This window comes from Tursiops truncatus, chromosome 10 (genome assembly GCF_011762595.2).
Source record: "Tursiops truncatus isolate mTurTru1 chromosome 10, mTurTru1.mat.Y, whole genome shotgun sequence".
Classification (NCBI taxonomy): domain Eukaryota; kingdom Metazoa; phylum Chordata; class Mammalia; order Artiodactyla; family Delphinidae; genus Tursiops; species Tursiops truncatus.
The window spans coordinates 31818655-31842143 of record NC_047043.1 but is presented as its reverse complement, the minus strand read 5'-3'; the positions used below and the strand labels follow the sequence as shown (position 1 = coordinate 31842143).

At 43.2% G+C, this 23489-nt stretch overlaps 1 protein-coding gene across 6 annotated transcripts in view; it reads left to right on the top strand.

Moving 5' to 3' along the window:
* The window catches only part of BICRAL (BICRA like chromatin remodeling complex associated protein), a 103460-nt gene that overhangs the window by 66490 nt on the left and 13481 nt on the right, over positions 1–23489 (top strand). For 5 of the 6 annotated variants that reach the window (XR_004528424.2, XM_033864233.2, XM_033864235.2 and 2 more), the window contains 5 exons: positions 3013–3058; positions 3467–3515; positions 3604–3672; positions 7179–8858; positions 23235–23340. Coding sequence is in view for 5 of the 6 variants with exons in the window: in XM_033864233.2 (XP_033720124.1) it covers positions 3018–3058; positions 3467–3515; positions 3604–3672; positions 7179–8858; positions 23235–23340 (1945 nt within the window). In the remaining variant the exon portion in view is untranslated. Of the gene's footprint in view, positions 1–2052; positions 2181–3012; positions 3059–3466; positions 3516–3603; positions 3673–7178; positions 8859–23234; positions 23341–23489 lie in introns of those variants that run through there. The other variant, XM_033864236.2, reaches the window with a different exon arrangement.

Sequence of the window (23489 nt, the reverse complement as noted above, 5' to 3'; positions counted from 1 at the left end):
ACTGTTGTGGCCCCTCCCGTTGCGGAGCACAGGCTCCGGACGCGCAGGCTCAGCGGCCATGGCTCACGGGCCCAGCCGCTCCGCGGCATGTGGGATCTTCCCGGACCGGGGCACGAACCCGTGTCCCCTGCATCAGCAGGCGGACTCTCAACCACTGAGCCACCAGGGAAGCCCTAGATTTAACTTTTTGAGAGTGGTAGTCAGGTGTCTGGGGCAGTGATTTCTGATCTCTTGGGGTGCCTATGAGGATTCTGTAAGAACTGCAATCCCCTTCTCTCCCTGACAAATTCTACTGCTGTAAACTGCTATTACTTAGGGGATGTGTCTTGCTCAAGTGTGCTGAACCAAGAAGTAGTTTTTAACCCCTTAGAGGGGGGACTTAACTTTCACATAGCCTTATAGGTTTCACCTGTGGCCAGAGGCCCATCTAGTGAATCCAGGGTTGTTACTTTAATGAGAAAAGAGCCTCAACAAGAGTCCAGAAGTAATGGGCGAATCTTTTCCAAAAAAACTAAGCTCTTCACTTTTGAGTCCGTTTCTGATCCTCAGGTTGTCTTCCCACTTTAGAATCGTAGGCAATTTCTACAGTTTTACTTTGGTAGATTTGCTTTGGTGGGCCGTGTGTCCTCCTGGGAAAGGACTACTGGCTCGGGCTGTAATATGACTGTGTTTTGGCACCCTGTAGAGCTGGGCGTGTAGGGATAAGAGTCATCTCTTCTAATTTGAAACTGTTTATAGTCAGAAAAGAGTGCGGCCCTTTAAAAAGCAGAATTCTCGGGGTACCCCTGAGGATAAAGGCTCGTAGAGTTCTACCCAAGGAGGCCTGGAGGAGGAGGTCTGTCTGTTAGGACTGATGCCCCCGAGTAGGGCGGATGTCCCCCAGGAGCGTTTCGTCAAGCATTTGAGCGGTCTGCTTGGTTTGCTGTGGGGGATGTGCAATGGCTTTTCATTTCATTCAGTATTGTAAAATTGTTCTTTTATTTGGGCTACTCAAGGAGTAGCTTGTCACTTTGAGCTTTGGGGTAACAAATGTTCTCTGTGCTTGAAAGTCCCAGTGGCAGTGACACCTCCTCGGAGGAGTGACTGACGCTGCCTCCCTCCCTCAGTGTGTGTTAACCCTTGGGCATCTCATCCACTGGAGGAGCTGGGTACAGGTGTAAAGTAGTGAGGGAAGCTGGGAGAGGCATGAAAGTGTTCTGCTTTGGTGTAAGCTATTTTTCACGTACGTTTTTATTAATTAGTTTGTTCCAGAGACTGTTAGACACTTTAAAAAAATAAATTTACAAAGGATACAGTGGAGCTCCATTTAAATGGTCACGTTGAAGTAAAGAAATAATATCCACTTTATAGGCTTAATTATACGTCATATTTGGCTAATTTAGTCCATGCGAGTGTGCTATCTGGGAGATAAGCCCAGGATACGGTAATGAGCAACAGCTAGTGCAGTTCTACATATTAACTATCATGATTTAAGGGAAGCTCTTCACACTGATGTCTACATATCTACTTAATGATAGTTTTCCTGTTTCTCTTTCCTGTCCCTTTTCACTCCTCAAAGTCGTATTAGTAGAGTCGTCCTCGCGTGCCCCTGAGCACCTGGACATCTGAGGGCTAGATGCAGACTTCACTTAGCCTGCTGTGCCTTTCACAGTTTTGGCCATGGATGTTACCTTTTGACAGGCTTTCCCCACTCTGACCTCCTCCTGTCTCACCCATCACCTCTCCTCTCCACTGATGATCCACTCAAATGGATTGTAATCGTCTGGATCATTCAGCAGCTGAACCAATTCTCCCATCAACGGGAAGGTCCCACATGGGGGGATACTTACCCCTTCCAGACCCTTCCTGAAGAGAGCAAGTTTCCTTCCATGTGGCAGGAGTACATTTTATATTTGTTTGGCCTTGTGACTGATAGGATGGGAAGCTGAGGGGAAGTGGAGAGGAGATGGCAGTTTTAACGGAGAAAAAAAACTTAGTAGAAGCTCTGCCTCTGCCTTCTTCGGGCGTGTCCCTCTTCTGGGCATCTCTTCAGGATTTCATTCCTCCGTCCAACTGCCGTTCACAACTGCCCTTTCCAACGGCTCCAGAACTCTTGGCCTTGGCATTCCGTGATGTAAATTATTCCACTGCATGGCTCGAAATGGGTGCGAAGCAGTGTTGCCAGGTGTCGGATCACTAGTGTAAGTTTCCTGGATCTCGGGGGGAGGGAGGAGAAAGAAAGGGGGAGAGCTGCTCTTGGAATTTATACAGTTGTTATTGTTTCAGCCAGAGCACAGTGACTGCGCTGGTTAAGCTGGATGCTGTCGATGGCTGGGGAGAGAGAGAGATTTGGGCTTGGAGCTGGGGTGAATTTGGGGTTGAGGGTTTCTACTTTAAAGATTCCAGTGTTGGGATGCAGACTGTTTGGAATTGAACAGTTGGCGTTACTGCTGCAGAGGGAGGAACTTGGGACCTTCAGGGCAGAGCCTGTTGCAGTACTGCCTGGGGCGATGGTGCCTCTTCTGTCTCAAAAAGTAGGGACAACTGACTTTTCTGTTTTCCTAAAGATAGCCAGAATATGGCTAGAAATCCAGATTGCTCACCAGGTTTGGAAATATCCAGTCGCAAAATTCAAAGACCTCTGTATGCATGAGATTTTTTTCTAAAACAAAAATACGATTTCTCCTCTTGTTCACTGTGTACATTTTGAGGAAGTTACTGTTCATGGTTTACCGCCCCTTTGAGGAATCTGTGTGAGTCGTTGCTGCCAACTATCCTTGATTTGTCTAGATTGCTTTTTGACTTGTAAGTTAAGGATTTGTGTTCAATAAAAACAATTTAAATTGAATACTTCATCTCTTGAATGACCACAAAAATTTAAAAGTCACATTCATAATAAGCAATTAGAGGGAAAACTCACATGAATTAGTTATTTATCTAGGAAAGTATAAGGTATATTTTTGTGTTGCATTGATGCTACTGGCCTTAATCTGCTTTGCTGAAACAGTGCTTTCTTATTCCTTTTCTTTATAGTTGTCATGGATGATGATGATGACTCGTGTCTCCTTGATCTTATTGGGTAAGATGCTCATTCCAAAATAAGGGTAAATCAAATGTGTGAGGTTTGCTGTACTAAAACAACCTAATAAGTATATTAAAACCAAGTGGGTTTTTAAAATAAAGATTAAATAATCATCATAGATATAGAAGGGAGACAAAGTGACATGGATTAACATAGGGGTCATAATTAGGTAATCCTTTATTAAATTTATTTTATAAAAAATCCTGGGAGGCAGAAATGAGTGATGATAGGAAATGGAACATCAAAATGAAACAAAACAAAGCCAACAAAAAAAACTACTAATAGTTTTAAAACAGGGAGAGGATTTTACTCAAACATCATTTTCTTTTTCCCCTGTAAAAATGAACCCTAAATATAAGTAATGTATTTATTTGCTGTTTTCTCTTTTTGGCTGTTGTTTTCTAGAGACCCACAGGCATTGAACTATTTTCTACATGGACCTAGTAATAAATCGGTAAGTAATACTCAGACCATCGTAGGCATACATTTTGTTTCTTCTTGAGAGTCAAAGTGATCACTTTTTTGAATTTGTACTTTTGCAGAGCAATGAGGACTTGACTAATGCAGGATATTCTGCAGCCAATTCAAATTCAATTTTCGCCAACTCTAGTGTGAGTATTGGAAACTGAATGCAATGATCAGATGTTTCTGTCTCATTGATGCCTAGTGAATTGAAGCTTTAATTGCCTTTGTATCATGATGGGAATCCCTACTTTGTCTTTTGTAATTGACACAAGAGGAAAATCTATTGAATTTTGTTGACATTTTCTACTTTTAACTTAGTCTATTAAGATTTTTACTTTGCCATTTTCCTAAGGTTTCAACTTTCTTTCTAAAATGCCTCAGAAACGTTATAGCCTGAGAAACTTATATTAGAGTCTTTTGAATGTTGTTACATAAGCTTTAAAAAAAATCATTCTGTATTGTGGTTACTTTCTAATCATTTTCATCTTAAACAAGGAGAAAGATCATAGTAGCTGGCACCTACTGAGCGCTCGGTATGTTCTTGGCACTCAGAGCTTAACATATATTAACCTCGTTAACCTTACAATAATTCCGTGAAGTAGGTTCTATCATTATCCATATTTAAAGATGAGAGAACTGAAGGTTGGTATTTACCCAGTATTACACAGCCAGGAGTCGCAAGCTAGGAATCGAACCCCAGGCCACCAGGTTCCAGGGTGCAGGTTCTTAAGCTCTAGGAACATCTAGACAAGAAATCTGACCTGAGGGCAGGGAAGTCCTGCCTGGAAACTATATCCAGATTGTTGTGTTTAAGCCTATGTTACTTTAATCTTTTCAACTGCTTTGTTCTGCCATGGATGGTAGTCCAGAGTCCGACTATCCAAGTTTGAATCCTTGCCCTGTCACTTACTAGCTTTATAACCTTGCATCTGTCACTAAATCTCTAAGGCTCAGTTTCCTTATTTGTGAATCCAGGAGAATGATAAATCTACCTCATAGGGTGGTTAAGATGAATGGACTAGTCCATGGAAATCAGTTGACACAGTGCTCAGTTAATGTCAACTTATCGTCATCGTCAGGGTCTTTATTTTCTTCATCCATAAAATGGAATAGTATTCAGAAAGTCCTTGGGAATGCACAATTCTTTAAAGTATTTGAGTATGTGTAAAGTATGTCAGATCATAACATGCAAGACTCCTCCACATGCTAGGGGTGGCTTTAAAGTCACAGCACTGATTTCCTGTAAGGCTTATGAATTAGTAGCAATGCTGAAATTCATTCTGAGTGGGCAATAACTGCATGTGATGCCATTAAACCCATAAAGTAGATATTGAGCCTGTTCGCCAACACTAATGATTTTTACTTATCAGCTCTCCCACTTCCACGTAAGTATTAATTCTAACTCTCCAGGCTGCTTCATTCAGGGTGTATTTATTGTAAACTTGAGTTGCATCATGTCAGTAAAACATTTTAAAAGCTTTTAAAAATATGGAATTTTAAACTTATGGTCTGTTAATTTGTGCATTGTAAAAACATTAAACTGTGTACCACCACTCAGGAGATGATCCACTGTCGCCTTGATATTTCTCTGCACAAACGAACAAACCTCCTTGCTTTCAGTTGCTTTTTCCCACTTCCTTTCAAATGACTGTTCAAGTCCTAAGGTGGTGTCCACCTAACTGAGGCCACATTAGTCCCGTTTCAACTGTTGATTGGGTGTCAAGTGAACTAGTCTTGGCTTTTCTACCTGGGTCTTCCCATCATCTAGACCCCAACACACCTTATTAGCCTAGGGCTGAGAATCTGTATAGTTTTGAAAGGTGGACTCTTCATTCTTTTTTTTTTTTTTTTTTTTTGGCTGCGCCAGGCAGCTTGTGGGATCTTAGTTCCCCAACCAGGGATTGAACCCAGGCCCTGGCAGCTAAAGCGCCAAGTTCTAACCACTGGACCCCCAAGGAATTCCCTGGACTGTTTTCTTTTTTTTTTTTTTTTAATTTTTATTTATTTATTACTTTTGGCTGCGTTGGGTCTTTGTTGCTGCTCACGGGCTTTCTCTAGTTGCGGCAAGTGGGGGCTACTCTTCGTTGCGGTGCACGGGCTTCTCGTTGCGGCGGCTTCTCTTTTCGCGGAGCACGAGCTCTAGGTGCGTGGGCTTCAGTAGTTGCGGCGCGTGGGCTCAGTGGTTGTGGCGCACGGGCTTAGTTGCTCTGCGGCATGTGGGATCTTCCCAGACCAGGGATCAAACCTGTGTCCCCTGCATTGGCAGGCAGATTCTTAACCACTGCACCACCAGGGAAGTCCTGGACTGTTTATACTTGATTGATCTATTTTTGATTTTTTTCTTCATCTTTTTAAAATTTTTAATTGTGTTAAAAATATATATAACAACAAATGTACCATCTTAACCATTTTAAGTGTACAGTTCAATAGTGTTAAGGATATTCACATTGTCTTCACCTTATGTTAAATAACGACTGATTCCATTTTTTTTTTCTTTTATAATTTTGACGTATCCCATGATAAACTGCTGGCCAGCATCGTGTCTCTTATTTGTCAGTGACTGTGTTCAGTTCCCTTCATTTGCCTGTGTTGTTGTCTCTAGTTGGAATGCGCAGTCCTTAAGGACTCGTTACGGACAGACACAAACGCAGAAGTGAGCGCTTGACAAATGTTGACCAACTTTTACTCTTGAATAGGACATTGAAATGGTTTTTAAAGCATCATAATAAGCTGATAACTTCTAAGAAATCAAATAACTATTCACTCATTTCATATGGGAAGCTTGTTTTTATCCAGGCCGATTTTGCCTGGAGTGGGGCAGGTTAGAACTAGGGGAGTTCCGAGAAACCTTTAAAGTCAAGCCTGGATCTGGGATACCTTCTGGACCTCTAGTAGAACCACACTCGGAACTCCCAAAACTCACATCTACTCCTGTGGTACAAAAAACTAGACACCGCTGTGTCCTGGATACGCACATACCCTAGGCTGAGTCCCACTCAAGCTTTGGACTTGGGAGCAATCCTGAAAAAAATTAAGCCATGCCACTATCTAAAAAATAAAGCTAAACTCCAGGTAGCCATGAGTATGTTGGCATTATTGATCTGTTTCCTATAATAATTTTATCAGAGCAGTGAATGCATATACTTACAAAAACAACATTAAACATCATTCCTAAGGAAATCAAGTATCAGAATAAGGTGAGCAGGGCTTCCCTGGTGGCGCAGTGGTTGAGAATCCGCCTGCCAATGCAGGGGACACAGGTTCGGGCCCTGGTCCGGGAGGATCCCACATGCCGCGGGGCAGCTGGGCCCGTGAGCCATGGCCGCTGAGCCTGCGCGTCCGGAGCCTGTGCTCCGCGACGAGAGAGGCCGCGGCAGTGAGAGGCCCGCGCACAGCGATGAGGAGTGGCCCCCGCTCGCCGCAACTAGAGAAAGCCCGTGCGCAGCAACAAAGACCCAACGCAGCCAAAAGTAATAAATAAATAAAAATAAATTTATTTTAAAAAAAGAGAATGAGGTGAGCAGTTTGGAGAGTTGTGCCTGAAAAGCAGACTGTTATGCTTTATTCATATTCAAAAGTGAGATGAGATTTTTGTTTAAGAGTCTCTTTCCAAGGTTAGATATGCCATGTAACATCCTGCTTATTTTTTTAGAATGCTGATCCTAAGTCATCCCTCAAAGCTGTAAGCAGCCAGCTTGGAGAAGGGCCCAGTGATGGACTGCCACTTTCAAGTAGCCTTCAGTTTCTTGAAGATGAACTTGAGTCTTCTCCTCTTCCTGATCTCAGTGAGGACCAACCTTTCGACATTCTTCAGAAATCCTTGCAGGAGGCCAATATCACTGAACAGACATTGGCAGAAGAGGCATATCTGGACGCCAGTATAGGTTCAAGCCAACAGTTTGCACAAGCTCAGCTTCATCCCTCTTCATCAGCATCCTTTACTCAGGCTTCTAATATTTCTAATTACTCAGGTCAGACGCTGCAGCCTATAGGGGTGACTCATGTGCCTGTTGGCACATCGTTTGCAAGCAATACAGTGGGTGTGCACCATGGCTTTATGCACCACGTGGGGATCAGTGTGCCCAGCCAGCATTTGTCTAATAACAGTCAGATTAGTGGTTCTGGTCAAATACAGTTAATTGGGTCATTTGGTAGTCAACCTTCCATGATGACTATTAATAACCTAGATGGATCTCAAATCATATTAAAGGGTAGTGGGCAACAAGCCCCATCAGATGTGAGTGGAGGGCTTCTGGTCCACAGACAGACTCCTAATGGCAGCTCCTTGTTTGGGAGCTCCAGTTCCAGCCCAGCAGCACAGCCTGTTACCGTTCCATTTAATAGCACAAATTTCCAAACATCTTTACCTGTGCATAACATCATCATACAAAGGGGTCTTGCACCAAATTCAAATAAAGTCCCAATTAATATCCAGCCAAAGCCTATCCAAATGGGTCAGCAAAACACATACAATGTGAACAATTTGGGAATACAGCAGCACCATGTTCAGCCAGGGATCTCGTTCGCCTCTGCGAGCTCACCCCAGGGCTCAGTGGTTGGTCCGCACATGTCGGTGAACATTGTAAACCAACAGAACACAAGGAAGCCAGTCACCTCGCAGGCCGTGAGCAGCGCTGGGGGCAGTATCGTTATTCATTCTCCCATGGGCCAGCCTCACACACCCCAGAGTCAGTTCCTCATACCTACAAGCCTTTCCGTCAGTTCCAACTCGGTACACCACGTCCAGACCATAAATGGGCAACTTCTTCAGACTCAACCCTCTCAGCTCATTTCTGGCCAAGTGACCTCAGAGCATGTCATGTTGAACAGAAACTCTTCCAGCATGCTCAGGACCAACCAACCATATTCTGGACAGATGCTGAACAACCAGAATACTGCCGTCCAGTTAGTGTCTGGGCAGACGTTCGCCGCCTCTGGGAGTCCGGTGATAGTCAGTCACGCCTCTCCTCAGCTCGCTGGTGGGCAGGTGCCCCTGCAGCAGGCGTCGCCCACCGTCTTGCACCTGTCCCCTGGGCAGGGCAGCGTCTCCCAAGGAAGACCTGGCTTCGCCGCCATGCCCTCGGTGACGAGCATGTCAGGACCTAGTCGGTTCCCTGTTGTCAGCTCATCCAGCACTGCCCATCCTAGTCTTGGGGCTGCGGTTCAGTCTGGTGCATCAGGATCAAACTTTACGGGAGATCAGCTGACCCAGCCAAACAGGACTCCAGTACCGGTCAGTGTGTCTCATCGTCTTCCAGTTCCTTCTTCCAAATCTGCTAGCACCTTCAATAACACACCTGGAGCAGGAAGCCAGCAACAGTTCTTCTGTCAGGTAATATTATCAAACAAATGATAATATCAAACAAATGTTTGGTTGATTACGGAATGGAAGAGTGGAATGAGTATCTGATAGAATATAATTTTCATCCTAGGCTCCCAATTTATTATCTTAAGATGTTCAACGTACTATTGATTGCCTTTTTTCTTCTTAACCAAAATGTTTTATCCAGGAGAGTGTTGTGGTCTAGAGTGGAGACTCATGGATTTGAATCTAAGCTTAATGACGTGGAGCAAGTCTTACCTTAACTAACCCCTCTAGAGGTTAAGTTTTTTCATCAGTAAAGTGGACATAGTAATACTACTATCCCATGGAATTATTGGGAGAATTAAATGAGATAATCTATATAAAGCACTTAGCAAAGTCCCTGGCAAATGACAAATACTTAATAAGAGCCAATATTAAGACATATACTTGATGGAATGTATTATAGGCATTTAAAAGGAAAGCTTGTTTTGGATGGACTGGGTAGGAAGTCGCAGCTGTTTCTTGGGTGCCAACTGGAAAGGCTCCGGGACTCAGTGAGACTCAGCAGTGGGTAACTGGCCTGCACAGAGGGATGCATATGGAGGGAGGGATCCAGGGCAATGGATTTGACCAAGTACCTGAGCCTACTCTTACCAGAGCATTGTGCCGGTAAATGACTGCGGGCAATCTGTTAAGGATTATGTTTCTGAAAAGCATTTCAAAGGGTCATCAGCTTTGGTCCTTCACCCCATCTGCCGATCTTTGAACTCCTCTGGCTTTTGGTTCTCACTCATTCTTAGCATGTTCTGTAGTTCCAGCTCCATACCCAATTCCCCACCAACCCCCTGCCGGTGGTCTACCCTCCTTACTCCTCCATTTTCCCTGCCTTTCTTCTCCACATTTAGAAGAATTCAGAAACTTCTCTCTACCATGTATATCAATATTTTTAAAACTGTATACCTTTGACTTAGTAATTCCACTAAGAATCCTAAGGAAACAAAGATTATTTATGATCAAGGCTGTTCATTGTATTACTTTTGGTGTTAAAGGTGTGTGTGTGTCTTTGTGTTTTGAAATAACGTCAGGCTTATAGAAAAGTTAAAGTTTCAAGACTAGTGTAAAGAATTCTCATATATCCTTCACCAAGATTCCCCAGATGTTAACTTTTTACCCCATTTGTTTTATCCTTCTCTCTCTCTTTCACACACACACACACACATACACACACAAACACACACACACACACATAGTTTTGAGAGTAAATTGCAGGCATGATGCCTCTTGACCCCTACATACTTCAGACTTCAGTGTGTATCTCTTAAGAACAGGGACATTCCCCTACATAACCACAGTACAGTCATCAAAACCAAGAAAAACAGCATTATTACAGTATTATCATCTAATCTACAGACCTTATTCTGATTTAGTCCATTTTCCCAATAATGTCCCTTATAGCAAGAGAGAATAAATTATATTTTGTTTTGTTTTTATGGTCTAGGATCCAACCCAGGATCACTGCCTAATTCTGTTGTCATGTCTTTAAATTGGAAACAGGTTTTTTTTTCTTTCTTTCTTTTTTTTAATTTTTGGCCACACCGCGCAGCATGCAGGATCTTATTTCCCCAACTAGGGATCGAACCCACGCCCTCTGCAGTGGAAGCGTGGAGTCTTAACCACTGGACCACCAGGGAAGTCCTGGAAACAGTTTCTTCATCTTGCTGTCTTTCATGACCTTGATTATTTATTTATTTATTTATTTATTTATTTATTTTTGGCTGTGTTGGGTCTTCGTTGCTGCGCGCAGGCTTTCTCTAGTTGCAGCAAGTGGGGGCTACTCTTCATTGCGGTGCACAGGCTTCTCACTACAGTGGCTTCTCTTGCTGCGGAGCACAGGCTCTAGGCACGTGAGCTTCAGTAGTTGTGGCATGTGGGCTCAGTAGTTGTGGCTCTCGGGCTCTAGAGCACAGGCTCAGTAGTTGTGGCACACAGGTTTAGTTGCTCCATGGCATGTGGGATCTTCCCGGACCAGGGCTCAAACCCGTGACCCCTGCCTTGGCAGGCAGATTCTTCAGCACTGTACCACCAGGGAAGCCCGACCTTGATTTTTTTTGAAGAGTCAAACCAACTTTTTTGTGGAGTGTCCCTCAATTTGGGTTTCTCTGTTGTTTCCTCATGATTAGATTCAGGTTATACATTTTTGGTAGGATTGCCACAGAGGTGATGGATGTGTCCTCACGATGTGAACTTGTCGCATTCCTGGTGATGTTAACTTTGAACACTTGCTTAAGATGGTGTCTGCTTCATGTGGTGTCTGATGCATAGTTAATAAGTTTCTTCGGGGAGTTACATTGAGATTATGTAGATATCCAATTTCTTGTCAAACTTGAACACACTAGTTTAAGCTTTCATTGATAATTCCTGACTGAATCAGTTATTACTAAATCAGCTGTTACTGTGACAGTCATCAAATAGAGACTTTCTAATTCCATTGTTTATTCTACATTAATTGTTGGCATTCTACTCTAAGGAAGAGTTTTTCTGTCTCCCCCTTTTACTTATGCCAGTATGGACACATAGATTCTTATTTTATTTAATGTGTTAAAAATTGTTACAATCATTTATTTTGATGCTCAAATTGCTTTGATGCCATTGGGCACCCCTCCATATTGGCTGCTGGTCCTTCTGACATGCTTCCATCGTGCTTTGAGCACTTCCTTTAATTTCTGGCAAAACATGATGTTCCACGTTCGTCTTTCACTTTCCCTGCCCCTGCCCTGGAATCAACCACTTGAGGGACCTTGTTCCTTCTAGTGGAGAACAATATTTAGAAGCAAGATCTGAGTACTGCATATTCATTGCTACTGAGGTTGTCTCAGCTGGGACTTATATGTATTTACACATACTCAACATCTATAGCTGTCCATCTATCTATATTAAAAACCATGGGTTCATACTGATACTTTCAATTCTAATCCAGTACCACCAGGTTCATTATTCAAGTCTCCTTTTCCATATTTGTAGCTCTCTTTTCTAACAGTGAGAAAGCCTGCCCCACAATATATTTGCTTATTTGCCCAATCCTAGAAAACAAAGAAAATAGTTTTAGAATTGCTAATTCATAGCACTGTGAAAAACAAACCTACTTCAGACTCCAGTATTGGTTTACATTCTGTCTTTAACCTAAAGGTGTATAGTCAAAATACTGTGTTCAACACCTGAAAATACCACAACATTATAAATCAACTATACTCCAATAAAAATTTTTTTAAAAATACTGTATTCAAAAGTTACTAGAGTTAGTACTTTTTTTTTCCTCCCTTGGTATGGTTATGCTATTCTTTTGAACTATACTTTTGCTTGTTTCTGTTTGTGTTTCATTTTAGAATTCTTTTCCCACTACCCTTGTTGATTTTATCTATTTAATTTCTTTTGAATGAGTGAACCATTAGCATGGTCCCAAAAGTCAGGGCTATGCAGAAAGTGTGCCGGGCAGTCTCCCTCCTCCCTGGCCTTTCTCCCTGCTCCCACCCCTCCCTCCATCCTTTCCTGCCAGTTCTCATCCATCCCCTATTTTCAGCAATATCATTAGTTTCTCCTTTTTTTTTTTTTTTTTTTTTGCGGTACGCGGGCCTTTCACTGTCGTGGCCTCTCCCATTGCGGAGCATAGGCTCCGGACGCGCAGGCTCAGCGGCCATGGCTCACGGGCCCAGCTGCTCCGCGGCATGTGGGATCTTCCCGGACCGGGGCACGAACCCGTGTCCCCTGCATCGGCAGGCGGACTCTCAACCACTGAGCCACCAGGGAAGCCCGAGTTTCTCCTTTATTTATCCTCTGTTTTTTTTCACACAGATAAGCAGATACATGTATATTTTCTTATTTCCTTACATATATATTTTCTTATTTCCCCTCCTTTCTTACTCAAATATAGCATACTATAGATAGATATTCTTCTATACTTTGGGTGCAAAAAAGTGTTCTAAACCCAATATAATAATTCTCCAATAGTAGGAGGATTATTGGATATAATGAAGTATTATGGAGCCATTTTAAATGTTTCTGAAAAATAATTAAAGATTTGGGGGAAGGCTTACAAAGTCATTTTAAGTGACATTTTAAATGTGAAATATTTAAAATGCACATTTAACTGTAAAATATTTAATAAGCAATTTGTTTTCTCTTTTAGAAAAATGTTAAAAGACAATATGGTGAACTAGAAAATAGAAAACCCTCTTGCTTACAAAACAACCAGAAACTTGATTAGGAGGAAATGTACTGCTCCCTTAACAGCAGTTCTCTGGGTGGTGGAATTACAGATACTCTTGTTTTCTTCTAGTTTTAAAAACTTACCCCAGGTAGAGGAGGTGATACCTGGACAGCATTTATCAACATAGTGATGCATTTTTCAAAAATAAGTAAAACATGCCATTGGTAATCACTAGAAACAGTTCCAAAATAGTTCAGAATGAAAAGTAAGCCTTCCTCTTCCAGAGGCCACCACTGTTTCTAGGTTCTTTCTCTTGCCCCAGATATGTCCTCTGCATATACAGCACAAACGTCACATATATACTTATCTCTGCAACACACCATACCTGTTTTTACTTAATTATAAAACTTGAGGATTACTTTATATCTATATATATTGATCTGCTTTATGTTTATTTTAATCAATTATACATAATCAGCCACAGCATGGTCATTTCCTTTCTTTTTCCTTTTTTTTTTTTTCAATGAGGGGGAAAAAAAAAATCTGTCTTTCTGACTCCCCAAAGTTTCAACTATCCAAGGTAACAAGAAGCCTACACTGGCAGCTCCAAAGTAGTTTTTGTGACTTTGAATGCGAAAGAGTATTGGGAACTAGATCAGTTGCATTATGTCCTGTGTGTTCTGCTGCAGGTTTTCCAGAACAATTAAAGCATCAGGTGTTTTGGAGTAAGGAAGACACAGCCTTGGAGGCAACACAAGTTGGAAAAATAGTGCTGAGGTGTCATCTAACATTTAAACTCCTAGGACATCCAGAGACATTTGCAGTGACTCTTTTTATAATTTCTGTATAAGTTACTTTATAGAACATTGTAATGAACAAAAATACCATTATCAGGGGCCTACAGTGTTTATCTGTTTGGAGAAATTTAATATGTCAAGTTTTGATACTATAAAGCATTAATATTAGAGAACAATGAGTTTTTAAATATAAACTTTATTTTTGGTATAGATAATACACTTATTTGGTTCAGAATTCAAAAGGTGCAGAAAGGTGTATACTACAGTGAAAAATTTCCTTCCTCCTGCTCCCCAGGCACGCAGTTGCCTGCAGGCAACCAGTGTAACCAGCTTCTTGAAGAGCGAACTTAAGTTCCCACCCCACATTTTCCATTATGAAAACTTTCAGAACCACAGAAAAGTTGGAAGAGTACCGTGAACCTATTCACCTAGATTCACCAGTTGTTTATGTTTTGCAACATTTGCTCTGTGTGTGTCTCTGTGTGTCTCTCTCTACACACACACACACACACACACACACACACACACACATACACACACACTCTTTTCTCTGAACCTTTTGAAAGTAACTTGCAAATGGTATGACCCTTGACCCCTAAATTCTTCAGCAGGTATCTCCCAAGAACAAAGACCTTCTTCAACACAATCTCAGTATTACTATCACCCCCAAGAAATTTAACATTAACATAATAACATTATATCACATTTCTTCCAGCTGACCCAGTAATGTCCTTTATGACAATGCCTCACTCTAGAAAGCAGAGAACACTGATTTCATTTATTGTCACACCTCTTTGGGCTACAGCAGCCTGGACCAGTTGTCTGGTAGGGTGGCCCTCAGTGTGTCGTCTGATTGTTTCCTCGTGATTAGATTCTGGCTGAATGGTTGGCACATAATGTCGATTTTTCCCATTATGGGTGATTCCGATGTGAGCACTTGGTTATGGTGGCCCCCTGCCAGGTTTCTCCTCAAGGTATTCAAAGGTATCTTGTTCCCATATAAGGAAGAAATGATCTCTAGGATGGTGCTTTGGGACCACGTGACTCTCCAGTTTCCCGGCCTCTCACCCAGTGATTTGACTCCATTGCTATATATTGCATTAGTGGTTGCAAAATGATTTTCTAGTTATATTATCCTATCTACTGTTATTGACTGGGATTTTTCCATAAAAAAAGAGGTTTTTCTTCTCACATTGTGTGTGTGTTTAACACTATGAAATCATAGTTGTTTTTTTGCATTAATTTAAAAACTTTATTACAGGGAATTTTAAACACGAACAAAGACAAGTTAGTATAATGAGCCCCCATGCTCAATCAGCTCCAGTGCTTACCAGCTCATGGCTATTCCTGTTTCATCCATACCCCACTCAGTCTCCCCTCCCCAGTATTACTCTGAAGCTAAACCAGACATATAAGTTCATCTGTAATTTTTTAGTGTATATCTCCAAAAGGCCATGTATTCTCTTTAAAGTTAACATTGCAATTTATTGCTTTCATTATTCTTTTTGATGCTTATATTGTCCCAAGTTTGGTCAGTGGAGGCCTACTTAAGCTGACTTCTACACTTCTGACACATCCCCACCTCCTTTGAGCACTTTGAAGCACAGGATATTGTAGGCATGTCTTGTGATTACCTCGCCACAGACCTAGAATCAGCCGTGTCTCTGAGGAGCCCTGTGAATTTAAACCTCTTAATGCAGGGAGTCATTTCCAGGATTTAAACTCTCTTTTAAATGGATTAATATTTCAAAAGTTAGTGACAAAGAAGGCAGTTTGCAAGAGTTTAGCCTATCAAACAAAAGTAAACAAATTATTTTAAGTCCAAATCTCTTTAGATCACTAAAAGTTTTAGATTTTAAATTCCTTGAGAGCAGCACCTACTGGTGCTTTGCGGCGCTTTGCCGTGTGAGATTTCCAAAGCAATTACCACTGAAGTCTCCAGCCTGCCCTGCCCCTCCCTAATTTTCCCCATCCAGCTCAGCCTGCCTACCTTACTGTGGAGGCACTGTATTTTCAGACGCCCAGACTTCATAATCTAGATGTTCTTGTTTTTTCCTCTTCCTCTGTACCTTTAATAAGTTACAAATCCTACAAATTCTTCTTTGAATGTCTTATATCCATTCTTCCCAATAATAATGAAAATAATGGTCATATTATTAACAACTGGTACATGCAGGGGCTATCTGTATTATTTCTAATCCTTTCTTTGGGGCTACAAGTAGCATTACTGTTCCCATTTCACAGTCAAGGAGATGGAGGTTCAGAGCATGGGCAAATTGCTGTAAAGGCAGACTCCACCAGCTAGCTGTCTCTACCACACTGCTTCCCATTTCTCTCTTTTCTACATCTATACCCTGAGCTAGACTTTAAGAGGGACAGCAGTATAATGGGGAAAACAAGAGTTGGAATAGGAGTCAGAGCTCACTTGCAGGTCCTCCTCTGCCAGTGACTGGTTTTGTGATCTAAGTTCCTATCTTACATTCTGAGCCCTAGTTTTCTCTTGAAAGTGAGGAACCTAGCAATGCAATAGAACCATCTGGGGAGCTTTGGAAAAACATGGATGCTTGGGCCTCACCTTCATAAATTCTGATTTACATGGTCTAGACTAAAGGCTCTAGGCAGCAGCATTTTTCAAAAGCTCCCCAAGTGATTCTGAAGTGTAAACGAGGAAGAATGGACCGCTGGGTAGATGTTTTCCAAGGCCCATTTGTACTGTAATTAGACAGCTGTAACAGTTGTCGGGGTGATTAATCTGCCTTCAGACTCTCCCTAAAGTCTGGCTTCCACCACATTTATCTTCCTAAAACATTTGCTTGGTGACCTGAACCAAATCATCTGGGAGCTTCCCATTGCACGGGAGAAAGTGCCAACCCCCAGCCTGGCCGCTAAGGTTCTCAAGCTGAACTGCTGCTCCAGGTTAGCCAGGCAGGACCCCTCATGGCTCCCTGAACAGGCCAGACTCATCGTGAGCCTCAAGCCTTTGCTGATGGGCATTCACTGAATGTCCTTTCCTATCTGGCCTAGATGCTTCTCCTCCCTCAGGGCACCCAAAGCCCCTAAAAGAATGAAGCCGTTTTCGGACCCTCCACTGATCTCCCCTCCGCACTTTTTATTTATACTGCCCACCAGGTACAATATTTCCTTCACTGATTCATTCATTCAACAGTGTATCAGTAGCTGCCGGGGCCAGCCCTGGGCCAAGTCCCAGGGATGCAACAGTCTTTTGCAGAGCAGGAGGCAGCAGATAAGCCGAGAGCCACAAGACAGTATTCTAAGTGCTCTGGTGGAAGCAGCCCAGGGCACCAGGCTCCGAAAAGGAGCCTCTCACCAAGATGGGATGGTTTGAGCAGGTTTCCACGAAATAGTGGTTTCTGACTGAGCCCTACTGTAGGAGAAGGAGGTTATCCAGCAAGAGAGGGTCTGAGTAAAGAATGTTCAGGCAGTGGAATCAGCAAGTGCAGAGCCTTGCAGAGAGAAGAGAACGTGGTTCTGCAGGAGAAGGAAAACAAGTTCAAGTGAGATGTGAAGATTTAGGTGGGAAAGGTAAGCGAGCCCTAAACGCTACAGGACGCTGATGCCGGGCGCAGGAGCCAGTGTCGTAACGTAAGCATGAAATAGTGCAGACCCACTTGAGCCTAGTGGCAGAAGAAATGGAGAGAAGTGAATGGATTTGAGGCAGGTTAGATAGAACTTCTGATTGATTGGCTATAGTGGAGGAATAAGGGTGACACAGAAGTTTCTGGCAGTGACACCCAGGTTCACCGAAATAGAGAACATGGGAAGAAATGATGATTTGAAGGGAAGTTCTGAGTTCAATTTAGGTTGTTTGTCAAGGGTGAGGTACCTTTGGGACAACCAAGTTGTATGGGCAACAGCTACATGTGCTGAAGCAGAGAGTGAATTGTGAGCTGAAGTGGGATTGACCAGCATATATATCGTGATGGAAGCGGTGGGAGTGGATGAAACGGATCAGGAAGAGTGTGTCAGTAGAGGAGGAGCAGCCGGGAGAGAACCCCAAAGCACCAACACACTTAGGGGGTGGACACAGAAAGAGGGGTCCACAGGTAAGACTCAGAATATTCCAGAGAGGAGGTGTAAAACCCTTAGCTTTGGAAGCTAAGAAAGGAAAATGAGGCAGACGGGAGGGATGGTGTCCACAGAGTGGAGTGTTGCTGGGAAGTGGGTGGAAGTCAGGATGGGAATGTTTCTGACACATGTAGCAACAATGAGGCAGTTGTTGACCTTGGTAAGATTTGTCTCCATGGAGTGATATGTGCAGAAGCCAGCTGCAATAGATTAAGGGGAGTAGGGGAGTGTGGTGATAAGCACAGACAACTTCCAGAAAAATGACAGTAACTGACACTGCAGTAGCTCCACGGATGTGCGGAGTCAGGGTGTGGTTTTTATAAGATACGGGAAAGGCTTGAGCTCTTTTCCAAGCTCATGAGAAGGAGAAGGATATGAATTCCAGAACGTTGGTGGGATTCTTTTTATAAAAGCATTGGGGGATGCTTCTTCCACTGTAACAGAGAAGCGGGAAGGGATGAATGGGGTTGCAGGTGATGTCGTAGCTTTGGTGGTAGAAAGTTGAATGAATTCTCACCTGGCTTACAGGTTTGAAGATAATGAAATAGGCTTCAGTGGAAAATAAGCAAGGAGCTCGCCAGGGGAAAAAGAGGATTGCTGGTCATGCATGAGGGCCTGAGGTCGGACACCATAATATGGTACAATGTGTTTGGGTGGGCCTGGTTGTTTTCTGGATGGTAAACTTTCAGAGGGCAAAGACTGTGTGTGGTATCCTTCAGCTGCCTTCTCTGTGATTACCATGGTGCTGTGCATACAGTGAACACCCGAATGTCTTAGTCAAGGTACTTCGGGCTGCAGCTCTCTAGAAGCTCACCCTAACACATTTAGCAAAAAGGAGAACGTCTCGTTTAGTGGAGCTTCTTTATAAGAGTCAGAACCAGGCTCTCTGCTCCTCCCTTGGCCTCTTCAAGATAGCATGGCCTCACCTCTCTCCTTCATGGTCCTCTCTCACTCTTCCAAGCGTTTAACAGAAACTGGCAAAAACAAAACAAACAAAAAAACAAAAACAGACTGGCAAGTGCAGTGGTTTCCAAAACTTAGCAATGTATCAGAATTAACTGGAAAGCTTCTGAAATTTATAGATTCCTAAGCCCCACATTGGATTTCTGAATCGATCTTTGTGGAATGAACCCAGAAACTTTGTCTTTCAGATGCTCCCCCAGGTGATCTTGATGCAATTAGGCTATAAACCTGCATTTGAGAACCGCGGCCCTTAGGTATCCCTCCCCCTCCCCCAATTCTCAGTTCCAAGGAGAGAGAGTCTGATTGGCCCACCCGTGGTTCAGTCACCCTTGACCAGAGGAGCCAGTCGTGGGGAACATGAGGAAGTGGCCACGCAGGGCCTCTATACGGAGCTCTATACATATAGAGCTGATGCTCTATATGGAGCCTTTGTTCAAATTAGGAAAAAGTGCCCCTCTGAGCCAAAATAGAAAAAAGCACCCCTCTGGGTAGAGAAGCTGCTCACTGACAGGCTTGGCACTTTCCATGGGAAGAAAAGGTGCTCGTTCCCTGGATTCTAGCTCTTAATGCCCTCTAGCAGGTAACAGACCTTTGTGTGTCGAACTGTGCTGGCTCCAACCCATTGCTATGGCAGTGGGGCAATTCCCAGAGGAGACTATGGGCTGGGAAGATCCCAGATGGCCTCCTTCACCCAGCAAATGCCTGTCAGTTGACGAATATCATCTTCCTAGTTTGTCGTTGGCTTCTTACAAAGTGTACCACAGAGGGGGATAGGGATATATTGAGTATTCTGATCCATTGGTGGATTTCTGTATATTCACGTGGTATCAAGATAATACAGGGTCTAAAGAGTTAAAATTGTACATTGATATGAGCAGAGTTCTTGGAGCCAAGTTCTCAACAAAATATCCTTAAATAGCTTCTCTATTTGTGAAGAAAATATATTTCAAGAGCAAGTCTTCTCTAAGAGGGACTTCCCTGGTGGCACAGTGGATAGGACTCCATGCTCCCAAAGCAGGGGGCCCAGGTTCGATCCCTGTTCAGGGAACTAGATCCCACATGCATGCCGCAACCAAGAGTTCAAATGCCGCAACTAAGGAGCCTGCCTGCCTCAACTAAGACCCGGCGCAATAAATAAATAAAATTTTTTAAAAGTCTTCTCTAAGAGTTCAGAAAAAAAAAACCTGAATGATATATTTTCTTTCTGGAAAAGATTGTCAGTTCGGGGGCAACCTAAATTTGGGGGGAATGAGAGAAAGTTGCTGGCTCCTGGGCAGGGGCATTGGACTAGGAGGAAGTACAGACCCCTATGACTTAATGCCGCAGTGGAATTCACTCACTTATTTTCATTTAACAATGATTTACTGTGCGCTCACTATGGTGTCAGGCCCTCTTCTGGTGCTGGGGATACAGCAGTGAACCAGACACACAAAAGTCCTGCTCTGAAATCAGGGGACTGGGAGTGACCAGTGACCAGCGAACATCTGGGCACAGAGCAGATCCCTCGGGCAGCAGCGCTTTCCAAACATACAGACCTAGTGAATGGAGGAGATTCCAGTGGGGACACCAAACCAAGTTCCCAGTGGATTACAATTCTACCACCATCCTGGCCCTACCCGCCCCGCCCAACCCGTGTTACCCTCATAGCATAAGAGGTGGGGAGATCATTCCAGTCCCAAGGGGAGGGACACAGTGAGGGGTACTGGCAGTAGCTGAAAGATGAAAATGCACTGATGCCAGTGTTCAACCCCCACATGGGTGTGGGCAAGGGGACTGTAAAACACTTACACCAAAACCTGCTCAGGACTTCCCCTGGTGGCGCAGTGGTTAAGAATCCTCCTGCCAATGCAGGGGACACGGGTTCAAGCCCTGGTCCGGGAAGATCCCACGTGCCTCAGAGCAACTAAGCGTGTGCACCACAACTACTGAGCCTGCACTCTAGAGCCCACGAGCCACAACTACTGAGCCCGCGTGCCGCAGCTACTGAAGCCCACACGCCTAGAGCCCATGCTTCGCCATAAGAGAAGCCACCACAATGAGAAGCCCGCGCACCGCAACAAAGAGTAGCTCCCCGCTCGCTGCAACTAGAGAAAGACCACCTTGCAGCCAAAAAAAACAAAAAACAAAAAACCTGCTCAAACAAGAGGTGTCCCTACAGTTAGTAACCTTGTTTTCAGACACAACAGTACTTTATACCCTTAAATGATGGCAATTTTTCAAGCTTTGACATTAGATTACATTGTTCAGAGAATTTTTTTTTTCTCTTTACTCTTCTGTATTATGAAGAAACACATAGAAAAATACAGAAAACATAAATGTACAGTTAACAAATAATTATAAAGCAAATACCCATGCAGGTAACCACTCAAGAAATAGATTATCGGTGCCCCAGAACGTACCCCCTTCCATGTACCTTCCTAACCTAGCCCCTCTCCTGACTTTTATGGTGATTTCTTCCTTGCTGTTCTTACAGTTTTACTACTTCTGTATGCATGGATTTTGTTTTATCTGTCTGTTCAATAGCTAGGAATCATTCAAGGTGATATCTGATAAATAAGGTGGGAGATCAGGCTGGGTAATGACATTTATTTATTTAAAAAAAAACAAACTTGTGTGCTCTTAAGCAATTAGGATGATACTCTTCTGTTTCATGTGAACTAGGCATATTGAAAGAAATTCCAAAAATGTTGTGTCCCGGCAACACTGCTATGAGGATTTTGGTCATTTGAACATATTCATTCTGGTTCACCTATTCATCTGTTGATCTCGTTATTTCAGAGTCCCATCTAGAATATAGCCTTGCCCTGTTAGACCACGTTCTTCCAACTTTTACCTGTTTGTTTTTTTATTCAAGGTGGCCCTTAGTTTTGTTTTTATTTATTTACTTTTTGGCTGCACCGAGCGGCTTGCGGGATCTCAGTTCCCCGACCAAGGATTGAACCCGGGCCATGGCAGTGAAAGCCCGGAACGCTAACCACTAGGTCAAGGTGGCCCTTAGTGTTCGTCCCTTGGAAATATTTGTGAGGAAGGCCTGTGCTCACTGTTCACCCCAGGCCTCCTCACAACACGGGTGTCCTTCTTGTGAAGAGCTTCCCTACAGTAGGAAAGTGTGGAGTTATCTTCTAGGGCAAATGCTGTGAAGACCGGGAGATTTTCCCCCGTGGTGTTCTCACTAAGAGATGCAGGTCCGACCTTCCCTGCTAATGGAAGGATGAGCAAAGTGACTGTTTCCAACTTTGTAAAGACCTCCTCCAGTCTTTCTTGGTTGATGTCAAATCCATCTCCATTTCTGTATTAGAAAAAAGGACCAAATAGATAATTAATTGTTTAGAATAATTCATTGTTTAGAACAGAAATATTAACATGAGTTTAGTTGACCAATGGCCAGGTATTGCCAAGGTCTGTGTGAGCGGCGACATGTGAATGGTTGGTGGGAACATTTTGCTTAGGCCAAGGTCACAGGAGATGGTTAAACTAGACTCTAAATCGCCTGCTGGTATACAAAATATAAAACTGAAGGAAAAACTGAAAACTTACTGCACTGTGAAGTAGTAATGACATAAAGGATTAACATTTGGGAGTAGTTTAGAAACCCTTTATCATCTTACTCTAAATGCATTATAGAGATAACAGATTTTTTTAGAGCTAAAAGGAATTTGTTAGTCCTTAAACATCATCCAGTTCATCTTCCTTATTTATAGAAAGGAAGCACACAACAGTTTAAACATTAGATTAATTTTTCTAATAATATTTTGCTCAGACTAATATTCAGTTGAATTTACATTTCCCAATTACATGGCACCTGAGGTTATCATGACATGAACTAGAGACATCCCAGACGGCAGGGGTGAGACTTCCTTTAGATCATCCACACAGTGGACAGCGAATGTTGACAGTAGATTTGGGGTTGGTGCTTGGGCCCTGACTGGGTGCTCAGCATCCCTGCAGACCCCACATGGGAACTGATACTCAGGGTCATAATCCTTGCAGGCGTGACATTGCATTACTGAGGATAGAAACTGTTGGGGGTAGAGACTGGTTTCAGGCTCAGCTTTGCATCTGAGCACCATGAACACAGGAGTTCCAGGAGTGAGAAAGCAGAGGCTATCAATCAGCTCAGCTGGGATCAGTCATCCCTCCTGAATGGCGTCAAGAAAATTCAGCAGGCTTGTAGACTTTAAAGGGTACTCTTTGCAGTTCTCCCGATGCGATAGGAGAATAATGTTTTTAAACTTTTGTAAGCTAAACCGAAGGTGATGCGGGAGACTCGTTAACAGACTCGGTTGGCACTTTAAGTGATTAAAGCTTTTATCATGATATTAATTTTTCCATCTTGGCAATGTTTTTTCACAGGCTCAAAAAAAAAGTTTGAATCAGACTTCCCCCATTTCTGCTTCCAAGACTGCAGATGGCCTGAGACAAGCGCCCATCCCAGGCCTCTTGAGCACAGCACTGCCAGGTCAGGAGCCCCTGTTGTGAGCTCTCCTTGGTCTGTCCCAGTCCTCCCAGCACCAGGGCACACTCTTCACGCATCCCTCATCCTGCATCTCTTCCACTCAGCCTCACCTCCGCTCTGATCCTTCCTTCTTTCCGTATCCTTTCCACCCA